The following is a 14,826-nucleotide window of genomic DNA, read 5'->3' on the forward strand; positions in this document are numbered from 1 at the left end:
AAGTAACAGATGACTTACTCATTGCTCTTAAGAAACAACCTCGTTCATGTACTCTCCATCCTATCTCAAAATTTATGTCTTATAATTCTCTTTTTGCAAAGTGTCGTGCTTTTACAACTAACCTTGACAGAATCCAGATTCCTAAAAACATTCAAGAAGCCTTCGAAATTCCAGAATGGAAAGAGGCTGTGATGGAAGAAATAAGGGCATTGGAAAAAAAATGAGACTTGGGAAGTGATGAATTTGCCAAGGGGGAAGAAACCAGTGGGCTGTAAATGGATATTCACATTGAAATATAAGGCAGATGACACAGTAGAACGATACAAAGCCCGCCTAGTTACAAAGGGGTTCACTCAGACCTATGGCATCAACTATACCGAAACATTTGCACCAGTAGCAAAGCTGAACACTATACGAGTTCTTTTATCCTTGGCAGCAAACCTCGACAGGCCACTCCATCAGTTTGATATCAAGAATGCCTTTCTGAATGGTGAACTAGAAGAAGAAGTGTTTATGATGTTACCACCAGGGTTCTGTAAGGAAGAAGAAGAAACCAGGGTATGCAAATTGAAGAAAACTCTTTATGGTCTCAAACAATCACCCAGAGCATGGTTTGATAGATTTGCAAAGGCAATTAAGAACCAAGAATACCAACAGGGACAATCGGATCTTCTTCAAATAGTCCAATGATGGAAAGATGACTATTCTAATCGTGTATGTCGATGACATCATTCTCACTGGAGATGACACAAGAGAAGTGGAAAGGTTGAAGAAGGTCTTAGCCACAGAATTTGAGGTGAAAGATTTGGGTCAAATGCAGTATTTCCTAGGAATGGAGGTCGCCAGATCAAGGAAGGGAATTAGTATTTCCCAAAGAAAGTATGTACTTAACTTGTTGACTGAGACTGACATGCTGGGATGCAAGCCAAGTGATACCCCTATTAAGGCAAGAAACAGAATGGAAAGTGACAAAAAGCCCGTGGATAGAGAGAAATATCAGCGACTAGTAGGTAGACTGATCTACCTTTCTCACACTAGACCTGACATTGTTTTCGCTGTAAGCGTGGTTAGCCAGTACATGTACTCACCAAAGGAAAGTCATCTGGAAGCAGTGTATAAGATCCTAAGATACCTAAAGGGTTCTCCAGGGAGAGGACTATTCTTTAAGAAGAGTGATAGTAAGAAAGTAGAGATCTATACAGACATAGATTGGGCGTGATCAGCAGATGACAGAAGGTCTACTACAGGTTATTGTACCTATGTCTGGGGGAATTTAGTAACATGGAGAAGTAAGAAGCAGAGTAGCCAAAAGCAGTGTCGAAGCTGAATTCAGAGCAGTTGCACAAGGTATGTGTGAAAGACTATGGTTGCAGAAACTGTTGGAAGAACTACGCATTACAATAGAGCTCCCCATTAAACTCTATTGTGACAACAAAACTGCCATTAGTATTTCTTATAATCCTGTTCAGCACGACAAAACCAAACATATAGAAGTGGACAGACACTTTATAAAGGAAAAAATTGAGAAAGGGATTATTTGCATGACTTATATCCCTACAAGGGAACAATTGGCCGATATTTTCACCAAGGGGTTACAGAAATCAAGCTTTGAAGACTTTATTGGCAAGTTGGACATGATTAATATCTATGATCCAACTTGAGGGGGAGTGTGGAAATCTGTTATAATTTTGAATGATGATTGGTAGGATAATAGGGAAAGATTGAGGCCCCAATTGTGGATAATTTGCGTTCTTCCATATTTGTATTTTTTTCCTTTTTAATTGTTCTCTGTGTATTTGTTAAATAGGGATACGTTTATGTAAAAAATATAGTTTTGAATGAATTTTAAAATCATTCTCAGTTTCTTCAGTATCCAAACAAACACTAAAAATAAAAAATAAAAAATAGCATATGAGATATTCAACTAGAAGCAGCATCTTGGGACATGTTTGTTCACCATATACAAACAAGGGCATGGCCTAAAACCAAAAGTCAACCTATATAACTGTTCCAATCAACTGATATTCAGATTTTTCCTTTAACTTTCTAGTTCTCTATACCGGGAAATTCAAACCATTTGATCATGTTTATTCAATTAGGACAAAAGTAAAACCAAGAGAAATAGCAATTCTTCTGCAATCCCATGGAGTTTTGAAAAATCCAAACAACTTAGGGATTGAAGAGAGGTAGAAATTCATCGAATAAACTACACTCCATTGTATATGTCAAGACCCATCGATGACGAGGGACTAAAAGCTTAAATGCAATTTTAAATGCACCTGAAATTCCTTTGTAGTCATAACATTTGTATATTGATAAGATCATTTACTATTTTCCATGGATAAACCATATAGCCAAGGAAAATGAACTCTGATTATAAGCAAAATGCTAGCCAAAATAAACTTCAGGACTTCTATATGGGGATAAGACCACATCTTTGGTAGCATATAAACCTCAAATTAAGCATAAGGAAGCCTATAGAAAAGAAGGAACACCTTTATGAGCTCCTCACACCTTAAGCATGAGCCCTCAAGGCTGTGCTTTATGCCACACATTTCCATTTTTGAGTCACTTAAAGGCTACCCTTATTGCATAAAGCTCTTTAAAACCATAAGAGTATACTCTAACAAAGCACATATGGTAGAAGTTAAGCCACCAAAATAATTCTGTTAAGACATGCAAAGGATTGACAGTATTTTTGTTTTAAATATAACAAGGTAGAATCATAACTACAAATTCCCAAGACAATTTACTCACATAAATGGTTTGCTTACACTAACCTTTACAACTGAGGCAAAGTTATCATCCAAGATAATGATGTCTGAGCTTTCTTTTGCAACTTCAGTTCCTTGAATGCCCATAGAGAGACCTATATCTGCCTACAATAGAAAATGATACAACCTGATCAATCATTACAAAGAAACAACATTATGAACCTGCTGAAGATGGAAAAACAACATCCAAACTCTACAGCCATAACCTATCCCACCAAGAGGCCCCAACACTAAACAAGCATATGGCTTCCCTATTTAGTCACTGCAATGCAACCATAAGTGGTTACCAAGGACCATGGAGTCTCCAAGTTTCATGGACTATGATGAGAAGACATTTAGAAATAAATGCAACTATAAATAGTTACTAAGTATATTCCTCTCTGAGTTTTGCCATAGACTAGGATAATGTCACACATATATGATCTACCTATCAACAATTAGTGTGTCCAACACTTACAGAAAAAATATACATTTCAAGTCTGAAACATGTTTGCACACAAAATACATCCCAAAAACTTGTTAAAGTTGAGGTAAACATCCAACCTTCTAGTAAAGGGGGATTTTGCACTAGTCCTATATTAGGTAAATAAGAAAGAGATAAGCTCGTAGAAGTTTGATCAATAATTGTGCCAAATTATTTATGTTACTCTAGAGTTGGGTGTTCATTCTACCCAATCCCCTAAGTAGCTAACCATGTGGTGAATATGTTGCGAAACAAGTAGCCAATCAATTTATTTCTTTTGTAAGGGATTTTCTACCCATCTAAGATTTTGTGTTTATTTTTGTAACCATTTTTACATGTGCATTTCCATCAATATCTAAATAGTCTTTTCTCACTTTTGATCAAAGTTATGTAATGGTTGTTATTGGAAAAAGGATTTTTAATCCTTCTTTGTATTTACTTAATCCATGGTAATAAAATGTTCGTTATTGACCATATCTATATATATAATCAATACAACATGGTCCCTCCATTTACTTCATGCATAAATATGTACTTATTCCATGAAATGCAGACAAATGCACAATAAATTGTGTTTTTGTAAAGTGGCCATGTCTAACACCTCATATCTGTCTCTGCATGTAATAGTCTATGGAAAATCTCCACAAAATGCATCAACAATAGTCCCAGAACAAGCAAACAAAATAAACCGTAAAGCACTTATTTCAGACTTGCAGGGTTCTACCAGATTTCTCACTTGAATAAGAAAGAAAGAAAGAGGAAGAAAAACAGAAAGGCCAAACAACACAACAAAACAAAACAAGACCTATAGAAGGTCAAACCTCATGAAGTGCAGGAGCATCATTAGTGCCATCTCCTGTTACGGCAACAACCTCACCAGCCTTGCGTAGCGCTTGCACAAGGAGAAGTTTATCATTAGGAGAAGATCTTCCCATCACCTATACACAATACACATGAATTAATTGTTGAGTCATATTTAGGCCCATCAAAACATCTATCTTATGCAAAAATATATTTTTATGGAGTCAACACACTTTATGCTTCATTCTTATCCATAGCTCAAGCATATGATAGAAATCTCTGGCTGTTGAGACCATACCAATATTTTCTTGGCAACTTGTTCTCTTTCTCTCTCAGATAATACACGGAATGCTCTTCCTTCTATGATATTAGGTTCAGTAGCATCTGCTTCAGAAGGAAGTATCCCACACTCTAAAGCTATTGCCTTGGCTGTTTGAAGATTATCTCCAGTGATCATGCGTACCTATTTGATCACAAACACATGATTTTCAACAATTCAATCACAAATTACTATATTATGGAATTACATATTTCGAATACGTTTTCCATCACTTCCACACTAGCTTCACATTAGACTAATGGAAAATGTTAAAAACAGACATCATATTGATTACTAGTAGCAATTTTATTCCTCACATCATTCATGGAAATATATCTTAGGAGTTCCTTAGGATGTAGATTATGCTTAGCTGTAGTTAATTTCATTCATAAATAAATCCAATGAGCCATACTAAAATTCATATTCCCAGGACACAATTGCATAGGGCCTCTAAATGGCATTATTTGATTGAATCAAACTTTTTTTTTTCGATAAGTAAACATCAATATATTAGCAAAGGCAAACGCCGCAAAGCATACAGGGAGTATACGAGGCGACAAAGGCCAAACAACAAAGGAACAAAAACAACAAAAACCCACCAGCCCTCAACTGGAGGCTATCCACTCCAGGAAACCTATAAGGGACCGGGACTCCGCACCATTATACAATTTTGCCCACCCCCACATATTACAGACAAAAGAATACTTAATTTTCTGTATAGCTAGCTCCCCCCCCCCCCCCCCCTAAATGCTAATCTATTCCTTTCCTTCCACACCGTCCAAAAAATAAACAACGGTATGGATCTCCAGATTCTCTTCCTCTTTTTGCCCACAAACGGACCCTTCCAGCTGATAATTACCTCCTTTACAGTCTCTGGAAAGACCCACTGGGCTCCAAACATACTAAGAGCCATCCCCCACAGCACACTAGCCACTGTACAATGTATAAGAAGATGACTAACATTTTCCTCATCACTACCACATAAGTAACACCGGTTAGGGATTTGCCATCCTCTCTTTTGAAGCCTATCAATAGTAAGGATCCTCCCCCAAGTAGCTTCCCATGCAAAAAACGCTAACTTGGAAGGCACATTCTCCACCCAAATGCCCTTTTTGGGAAACAGAGATGTACTATGGCTGGTCAACAGTCCATACGCATCCTTGACACCAAACTTCCCATTTTTTCCCCCCTTCCACACGGCCAAATCCTCCTCCAAATTAATTCTTTGATTCCTTAGGATTTGCAACAATTCGTCCACCAAGGCCAGCTCCCAATCATTGAAACTTCTAAAAAACCTTAGGTTCCAATCACCTTGGCCAGCATTCTGGTCCCATAAGTCCCCCACAGTGGCACTTTTTTGGGCAGCCACATTGAAGAGTTGAGGGAATCTCCGGGCCAGCTCCACATCCCCGCACCAAGTGTCCTTCCAAAACCTGATTTTGGTGCCTTTTCCCACCTTAAAAGTCATATTATTCCAACACCAATCTGCTTCTTTCATAATCTCCTTCCAAAGCCCCACCCCAAATGCCCCATTTGCTTTTTTAGTTCTCCACCCAAAATCCTCTTGCCCGTATTTTGCTACAAGAACACGTTTCCACATTTCATCCTTAGCACGAGCAAATCTCTAGACCCATTTTCCAAGAAGGGCTTTGTTCAACTGGACTATTTTCCTCAACCCAAGCCCCCCCTTCTCTTTGCTCACACACACCTTCTCCCAACTGACTAGGTAAGCTTTTCTTTCCGTGCTTCCCCCTCCCCACAAGAAGTCTCTTTGCAGTTTTTCAAGTCTTCTCGCCACTCCCTTAGGCATACGGAAAAGGGACAGCTGGTATAAAGGCATGCTAGCCAATGTGCTCTTTATGAGGGTGATTCTACCACCCTTAGACAAGTATTGCCGCTTCCATAGGGCTAGTTTCCACCTCATCCGTTCTTCCACCCCATCCCACACATAACCCGCTTTGTTAGGCGCGCCCAGGGGCAGCCCCAGGTAGGTTGAAGGCAGCTGACCCACCTTGCAGCCCAGCTCCACAGCCATCTCAAGGATCTCATCCACCTCCCCCACTGGAATAATTTCGCTCTTAGCCAAATTAATCCTAAGCCCAGAAGCGGCTTCAAACCAACATAAAGTCCAACTCAAAAACGTCATATCTTCTTTCTTAGCTTCACAGAAAACTATTGCATCGTCCGCAAAAAGGAGATGAGAGATACTAACAGCCTGCCCCCTACCCCTCTGCATCCTACATCCCGTGATGCAGCCCCCTTCCACAGCCCTCCGAAGAAGCGCACTCAACACCTCCATTCCCATGATAAACAAATATGGGGATAGAGGGTCGCCTTGCCGAAGCCCCTTAGAGCTAGGGAAAAACCCGGCTGGCTCCCCATTTACTAAAACTGAGAACTTGGCAGTCGAAATACAGCTCCATATCCACTCCCTCCATTTAGTCCCAATGCCCATTTTCTCCATCACCCTCATCAAAAATTGCCAATTGACGCTGTCATACGCCTTTTCAATGTCTAGCTTACAGATCAGGCCCTTCTTTCCCTCTTTTTTCCACGAGTCAATCACCTCATTTGCGATTAGGGACGCATCCAAAATCTGCCTACCCGAGACGAACGCGTTCTGATTGAATCAAACTTAACTATCTAAATTCAAGTTTACATTGGGATATTGAAATGGAAACTTGAGAAAGCAAGCAACACAAGCACCAGGCAGTCATGAGAATGGTAAGGACCCTATCCTTACCTATTTACAGTGTTATAACCAAGTCAAGTATGGTTTCCGGCATCATCTGCCTTTTCTTTCTGGGTTTTTTTCCTCCTTTTTGTGGGTTGCACTAAATCTCATCGGAGTCATGGAAAAAAACAAACCCCTCACACTAGGGCTAAGGATCTTTCTCTACCTTAAAACACTTACGTTAATAAGAGGGAATCTTGAGAACACTTGTAAGATAGGCATCAGGCAAGTTTCATGCTAATGGTTAGAAAAAAGTCAAGTATAGCCTGTGTCATCACTTATTTTTCTTTTGGGTCATTTCTTCTTCTAGGTTTTCACTACATTTTATGGGACTGGGAAATAAACACACCCCTCACCCTAGGGCTAAGGATCTTTCTCTCCCTTAAGCACCTAGAGGGCACACGATCCCATACCAAAGCCCTAGCTTTAATTCTCTCCCTCCCTCCTTCCTTCCTTAAAGGGTGTAAAATCCTAACAATTAATAAAGTAACATCACCCAATAGAAATAAAATAAAATAATCTAATTGGTGAATAACAATGAATAATGAAGAAAATAAACTGATGGGCAATTAATTAAAAAGAGAAAAGGAGCGAAACTGCCCTGTCTTTAGTTACTGACACAAGTTAGCAAATCTTATGCCATTTATTGAATACTATTGAACAACCAATTATCCTAAAAGCTTAATTTTGTAGGATTTGGGTCCATAATATATATCATGCACTCCTAAAAAATAATGTAAACCCACATGAATAATTGTAAATTTATCCAGAAAGTCATGAGGTCCATCATTGGTGTTGCTGCCCAAGTGCATAAGAAAAAATATGTTGTAGTATTTCAAAGAAATGAAATTGATGGTTAAGAGAGAGCAAAACATTAATAAGGAAAACTATAGAATGAAATTGATTGTTGACTCTGGAACTTCCCAATGGAGTGAGAAGAAATATATTATTTTCAAAAAGATGAAATTCACAAGTTTTATTAGTTGAATACTAGTAAAAAATGTATATAAATGAAAATAATAATAGTTTGAATTTTTAACAATGAGAAGAAAATATACAGGAAAAGAATCATAGAAAAAGTCGCAACTTTCTGGATTTTGAAAATTTTTAATTTTAATAATTTATATATTTTATTTTAAGAAAATATGTGTTCAAAATACTACTACTTTGTCGTGAACTTTAGGCAACAAAGAAGTGAAGTTCGATGAAGAAAAAAAACTTCAATCTTTTTGGACGGTAATATATGACCGAAGATTGCTACCATTTGTGCCTCTTGAATAAAAAGCACAGAGCAGCCAAGAAAGGATGAAAAAATGAAAGACACAAAAGAATACGCAACTTAAAAAAAAAAAAAAAATGACAGCAACAACTATCCATCCTTTTAGATGTCATCAAGACCATGTTTTAAGCACATAGGAAAGTAGCTATATGAAGCAGTCCCACATTGGCTAAAAGATGTACTAGTTAAAATGTGAAATATGTATGTGTGAGTCCATGTGTGTAGAATAGAGAGAAAAGAAGCAAACACAAACAAAAGTGACAGAAAATTGAGAAGCGGACCAAGTAAATGGAAGTGAGATAATAATATCAATGAATGTACAGTGGAAAACTAGATTAAGAAAAATATTATTATGACGAAAAATACACTTTGTTTGATGATGAGATATAATGAGTATATGCATCAATGAAAAATACAAGTAATGAGCGACACTTACAAGTAAAAACAATATTAATAAAAGCCTCATGAAAAAATTAGGGAGGAAAAAAAGAAAGTGGAAAAGAAAAAGTGGTAGTTAAGGCTATATGGTACCTTAATTTGGAGGAGCATGATAGTTTATAGTTCTACTTAAATCCATATAAAGCAAAACAAACTATACACAACTATTTTTAAACTTTGTAAAGCAATACTAGATTCTGCCGTAGTGTATGGTACTCATGAACTATTTTTTGGTAGAACCAAATAGTAAGACAATAATACATTAGAGCAGAAATATTACAATCAATGATAAAAGAAAGCGCCAGTGTTTTTTAACTTATAATATATCAATAGACTTTTCAAAATAGCACACAGAAAAAGAAAAAAAAACATCCTACTGAACTAAATGAGACAAGTATTATACAAAAACATATCAAATAGCAATCAAATCATCATTTAAGCATTAAAATTAAGAATATATCTTTGGTACATTTTAAACCTAAACTCCCATTTTTAGATAAATTTCAAACATAACATGCCCTAGTCAACCCTAGAAGGGTAAACTCCTTATCTTTTGGATCCTCAGTCACATCACTACCTTGCGAGTATGTCTTTTTCTTTGAAAGTGGATCATTCTTTCATCAAGATCACTTACTAGAGATTGACATCATAGGGAGGGCAAATGAAATGAAATGAAATAAAATAAAGAGGTATATGGTCCATTCTCATATTCCAATTCTAGCTGCTCCTGTATTCTACTAAATGGAGAAGTATTATGGATAAGGAAATGGCTACAATGCATAGAATGAAACAAGTTGTTGGGACTCATCATATGTATGTCATTAGATATCATCTTGGTGGGACAATTGAGAGATTGAAGACTCATCTACATTGCATATGGATATTAGAAGATAAATCAACATCATAAGGATCTTAATGTTAAATTTGACAAAGCCGATGATGAACGGTTGAGAAACCCTGGAAGATATGCAAGACTGGTATGGAAATCGACATATACCAGAGTGATTCGACCTGATAAGGGTGTCACTAATCAGTTCTGAGAGATTCTTCAACAACCTCATTAGGGGACATTTCGATGTATCTTGAGATATGCAAATGGTTCTTTTAGAACAGATTTTGCACTTTGATTCTATCAAATCCATGATCTAGATAGAAGATCTATTTTTAGTCAGTGAATCTCTATGGGAAATAATCTGGTTATCTGGAAGAATAAGAAAGCAAGTGTTGTAGCAAGATCTAGCATAGAGCAAGAGTACAAGGCTATTGCTCATACAACATGAGGGATTTTGTGGGTGAGATATTTTTTCAAATGGTTCTTTTATCTTAACTCTCATGAGATTGTATTCCCAATAACCAGAGCTGTCTTCCAGCAACCTGGTTTCATGGGAGGACAAAGCAAATAGAAGTTGATTCTCACCTTGCAGGGGATGTAGGGATGAAAAAACATATCAATAAAACTTAAATTCAATGACAAAACTAGTTGGGAGATGTTTTCATCAAAGCTTTATGGAAGGACCATGGAATCAGCAGAAACTTTTGAATTCTGAAAACTATTGTTTTTTATAAATCTACATAATCCACTTTTAAAAACTAGGGATTTATATCCAAAAACAGAAAGCCATGAACAACATTCATGATCATAGTTTAGGGCGCATCTTCCAAAACAAGGCAATCCTCAAGGGACAGGCTTGTACTGCCTGTCAGCCTCCTTTGGGGCATTAGTCTTGTAGAATTGTGTTTTGCTTTACCTCAAGCACCATGGGGAGTAATGTGGTACCAGATTAATATTAACATTCTCTATGAAGGGAATGACTACAAGGTACTGCAGCGGAATCAGTTGAAACTATAATGGCTAAACATTAGGCAAAATCTTCTCATGTTGCTTTTACATCATCCATACCACTGAATTAATCACGTGTTCAACCACTATATGTTGAAAGATAAGGCTTTGTTTGTTTATATTGTTTTCTATTTTCATGTTCAAAGAATCCAGAAATCAAGGCCAAAAACAGGTTTAGACAGTATTTTTCCGTTTTCATTTTCTGGAAAACTAAGCTCAAAAAATAGAAAAAGTGAACATCAAATCGGTATTTATGAATATGAAAAATATTAATATAAATAAAACATTATCTCATATATATTTGAAATCAAATATTATCCTAAAAATACAGTATAAATTTTTTGTCTATTTATTAGACTATGTATTATTGTAATTAGTTATATTTTAAATTAGAATAATTTATCTGAATAATTATAAATATATTAGAATATTTTACTAAATCATTTTATAATAAAAAATATAGTAAACAAATAAAAAATAGTGAACAAGTATAATATAAGGTCACATAAAACATGCATAAAAGACTATATATATATATATATGTTATCCTTTTTAATAACATATATCATACCATGACACGTGTATTATATAAAATTCTAATTATATTTCTTTTCACCACTTTTTCCATTAGTGAAAACTCAAAACCAAACAAGATTTTTCAAATTTCATTTTCCAAAAGAGTCTTCATTTTTCTTAATCAATCGCATTTTCAAGAAAAGAAAAAATAAGAAATAAAAATTATTTTCAGAAAGTGAAAATAGAAAATAAAAACTAGAAAACTTTGCGAAACTAAATGCAACCTAAATGTGAATCACAACTCTTCCTTTGCTATTACTCTAGTTTACCCAATCTATAGGCATTTAGTGCTTCAATCCCCTAGCTATTGGCATCTTCCTGAGATGGGACCAGAGAAACAGGTGAGAAACTGAAAACTTATATAAACTTTTCCATGCAAAAAAGCATTTTACTTTGCATAGCTTGAGATGCAGAAAATAGAAAGGTATTGACAGGTATCTATAGAAATACTACCAATTTTCCCCTGAACTTTCATGAGGGGAAAAATAACAGTCTTCTTTTTCTTGCTATGGCCCAAAGCTCAAACCTAAAAACAAGCCTAGTCTAGCAGCAGAAAAGGTCCCTTTGAAAGCAAAGGCCTTACAGAGAGAGGGGTCTCCAACATAGCTTTAATCCTTCAGATGGATAAGCAGGAATTAGTGAGCCAGTTAGCCAAACAATTTGCTCCAAGTTAAATGCATTGGTCTTCACATCCTCTACAACACAACCCTTTTTGCATCAATCATCTGAGTCAGAACATCGACTCAGAAAGTGGTTCCGAAACAAGGTGGAACTTTAAGGGGTTTCTCAGCATGCAAACAACAGATGCAAGAAACTAAAAGACCTAAAGGATACTCTTAGATGTGGTTGACCCTATATCCAAACAGATTTGTCCTCTTTTACCATCATGCTGTTTTGTGATGAATAGAGAGTAAATTGAACAGTAATGACCACCCACATAGGATAGCATGTCATATAGTTGATATACTATTATCCAGAAGATATAAAACTACCTTAACACCAGCATTCGTGCAAATTCTCACAGCATTTTGGACACCTGAACGACAAGGATCCTACAGATGGAGATAAATATTGGCTTTAGAGAAAGTTGACAATAAACACCATTTTGGAGAAACAAAATATGTTGTGAAAAAGAATAATATTGATGATTGAAAATAGAAAAACACTACTAAGAATAGCTATTCATATATGTAATGCATACTACATTTATGTCACACCAGGCCACATATAAAAAATTAAGTTTCCAAATCAAATGTATGCAAGCAATGAATGAAGCATATAAGTACAGATAAAGAGGCAGTGAATAATTCATTTGCATACAAGAGCTGCGCTCACAAGAAAAACATAGTATTCACTCTTTCATTGGCATTAGAATACTGCTTGTTGCCTGCATTCAATTACCCAGTTGATATGAATAGCATGTTCAAGACACATCAATTTCTCAACTCTCCAAATAATAGGACCCAATAGATGGAAGTAATAATATAATCGCCCACAATCCTTCTGGAAACTTGCAACACATGAACAGTCAACGTGTGGCACATTAAAGGCATCATTCAATGAGACACGCAAATGATTTTGACATTGGAAGCTACAAGAGTGAAAATTTTGGAGAAAATGGTAGTTAGGGGATACAACATTCAAAGAATGAGGAATTTTTAAAAAAAGAAATAAAAAATTAAAAAAATAAAAAATGAAATCCAAAAATGCAATTTGAAACAACTATTATAGTCAAATGCTAAATTATCATACACAGCAAGAAATGGCCTACAGCAGCATTAGAATATATCAGTTTTCATATTGTTTACCTTTATACCAACAATAGAAAGCAAAACAAGGTCATTTTCAGGCAAAACCCATTGGTCTCGTTGCTCCTCATCAATTGGCATTTTGTCCAAGTCAAATGTTCTGTATGCAATTGCAACACAGCGCAAGCTGCTTGCAGCCATTTGATTAATAGCTTCACTGAAGAACTCCTGCACAAGTTAAAAAGAAATCGTTATCTAGAATGTTGTTAATACTTTTAAGAGCTCCAGTGTACTTTCTTAATTCCAGCCCTTGAGGCCAGGAGTGCTTGTGGGATGGCTTGTGAGAGGTCCTAGGTTCAAGTCCCAATGGGAACAAAAATTTACCTACATATATATATATATATATATGTGTGTGTGTGTGTACTTTCTTAATTCCAATGAAAAAAAATGTCATTCAACCAATGATTGATATCATCTAATACCAATGCATACCAATATTAGCAGGGTCCAATTGGGTTTTTTGTCAGAAACACTCAGTAAAAAATTTAAATGTCCGCATGGATACTTTGTTGTATCACAGTATATAATACCCATACCACTAAATTTTTTTTCCAGCCAACAAAAGTAATAAAATATGACCCCAAACTTGAACAGGAAAAAATAAGCAAAAAAATTCATTAAGAATTGGACATCAGTTCATCCAGCACTATATGCCATTATCATGAGACATCATGTGAGTTGATGATTGATTGAATAAATAATTGCTACTAAGACTTTCCATAAAAAAGAGAAAGACGGTGAATATTATTCTTCTATTTTACAATTGCATAAGCACAATTGAATAAGTATCAAATATTTGACAAAGAAACTCAGTTTAAAAGAAAGATAGAAGTATCAAATATTTGACAAAGAAACCCACTGTAAAAGAGTGATAGATGGGTGTGTTAGCATGTTCTGAAAACATTTTGACCTACTACATTTAATAAACATTATAATCATCTTGTTTCTTTATCCCAGCATTTTATTTGGATATTTTTCATTGTCAATGATTTTGGGCACACAAATATCATGGAAAAAATGGATACTTGGAGCCTCAAACTAGGTATGCATAATATTTAAAGGACCAATAACTCAAAAACTCCTACTTTTTCAATTTAAAAACGTGAATTTCGATCACAAGTGGCACAATATCAAGTTTTGTTGTCCCCATAAAAATGTTTTCTTTACATATGAAAGGGCATTTACTTGTACCTTATCTTCACCCATGGGCTGCAAACAACCATTTGAGTCAAGATATTCCGTACAGGAGCCTAGTACCATCTCAGCTGCTCCCTTCCAATGTATATGAACTTTATTGTCACCCTGCGACAATAGAAAAAAGAGAGAGAGAGACATAACAGAATCTCATCAGAATATCTTTAAACACACCACAATTAAATGGCCTTCAACAATCTGAAAATTAAAAATTATATAACTCTAGAGAATTAGAAAACAAGAGCAAGATGATGAAAATGATTGTTAAGAACATCATCCAAATATTTTAAAGTGTATATAAGATAGAGACAATCTATTATTTGGCCAGTCTTTTATTGAGCCATGTATACAAAAATGCAATTCAAGCAGCATCAGTAAGGCCTTAATAACTGAATCCTATGTTTTCAACTTACACAAAATTATGTCCAACAGGTTTTTGGAACTTCTGTCAACAAAGTCATAGCATTAAGACCATGGAAACATATCAATTACCTGTACTGCAACACCACCTCTCTTTTTCTCTGAGTTGAAAGGGAAAACATGGAGAATTGAGGATTCTTCTCTTATTACATCAAACTTCATCCCCAACTGCAATAAGGA

General features: G+C 35.8%; 1 protein-coding gene across 3 annotated transcripts in view; it reads right to left on the reverse strand.

The window, feature by feature from the left end:
• Positions 1 to 14,826, reverse strand: part of LOC100253521 (calcium-transporting ATPase 9, plasma membrane-type) — a 71,501-nt gene that overhangs the window by 8,102 nt on the left and 48,573 nt on the right. For all 3 annotated transcript variants that reach the window (XM_002275038.5, XM_010656859.3, XM_059739748.1), the window contains 7 exons: positions 14,719 to 14,814; positions 14,224 to 14,334; positions 13,033 to 13,200; positions 12,217 to 12,276; positions 4,337 to 4,501; positions 4,059 to 4,175; positions 2,781 to 2,879 (listed from right to left, as the gene is read on the reverse strand). In XM_002275038.5, coding sequence (XP_002275074.2) covers positions 2,781 to 2,879; positions 4,059 to 4,175; positions 4,337 to 4,501; positions 12,217 to 12,276; positions 13,033 to 13,200; positions 14,224 to 14,334; positions 14,719 to 14,814 — 816 coding nt within the window. The remainder of the gene's footprint in view (positions 1 to 2,780; positions 2,880 to 4,058; positions 4,176 to 4,336; positions 4,502 to 12,216; positions 12,277 to 13,032; positions 13,201 to 14,223; positions 14,335 to 14,718; positions 14,815 to 14,826) is intronic.

This window comes from Vitis vinifera, chromosome 9 (genome assembly GCF_030704535.1).
Source record: "Vitis vinifera cultivar Pinot Noir 40024 chromosome 9, ASM3070453v1".
NCBI lineage: Eukaryota > Viridiplantae > Streptophyta > Magnoliopsida > Vitales > Vitaceae > Vitis > Vitis vinifera.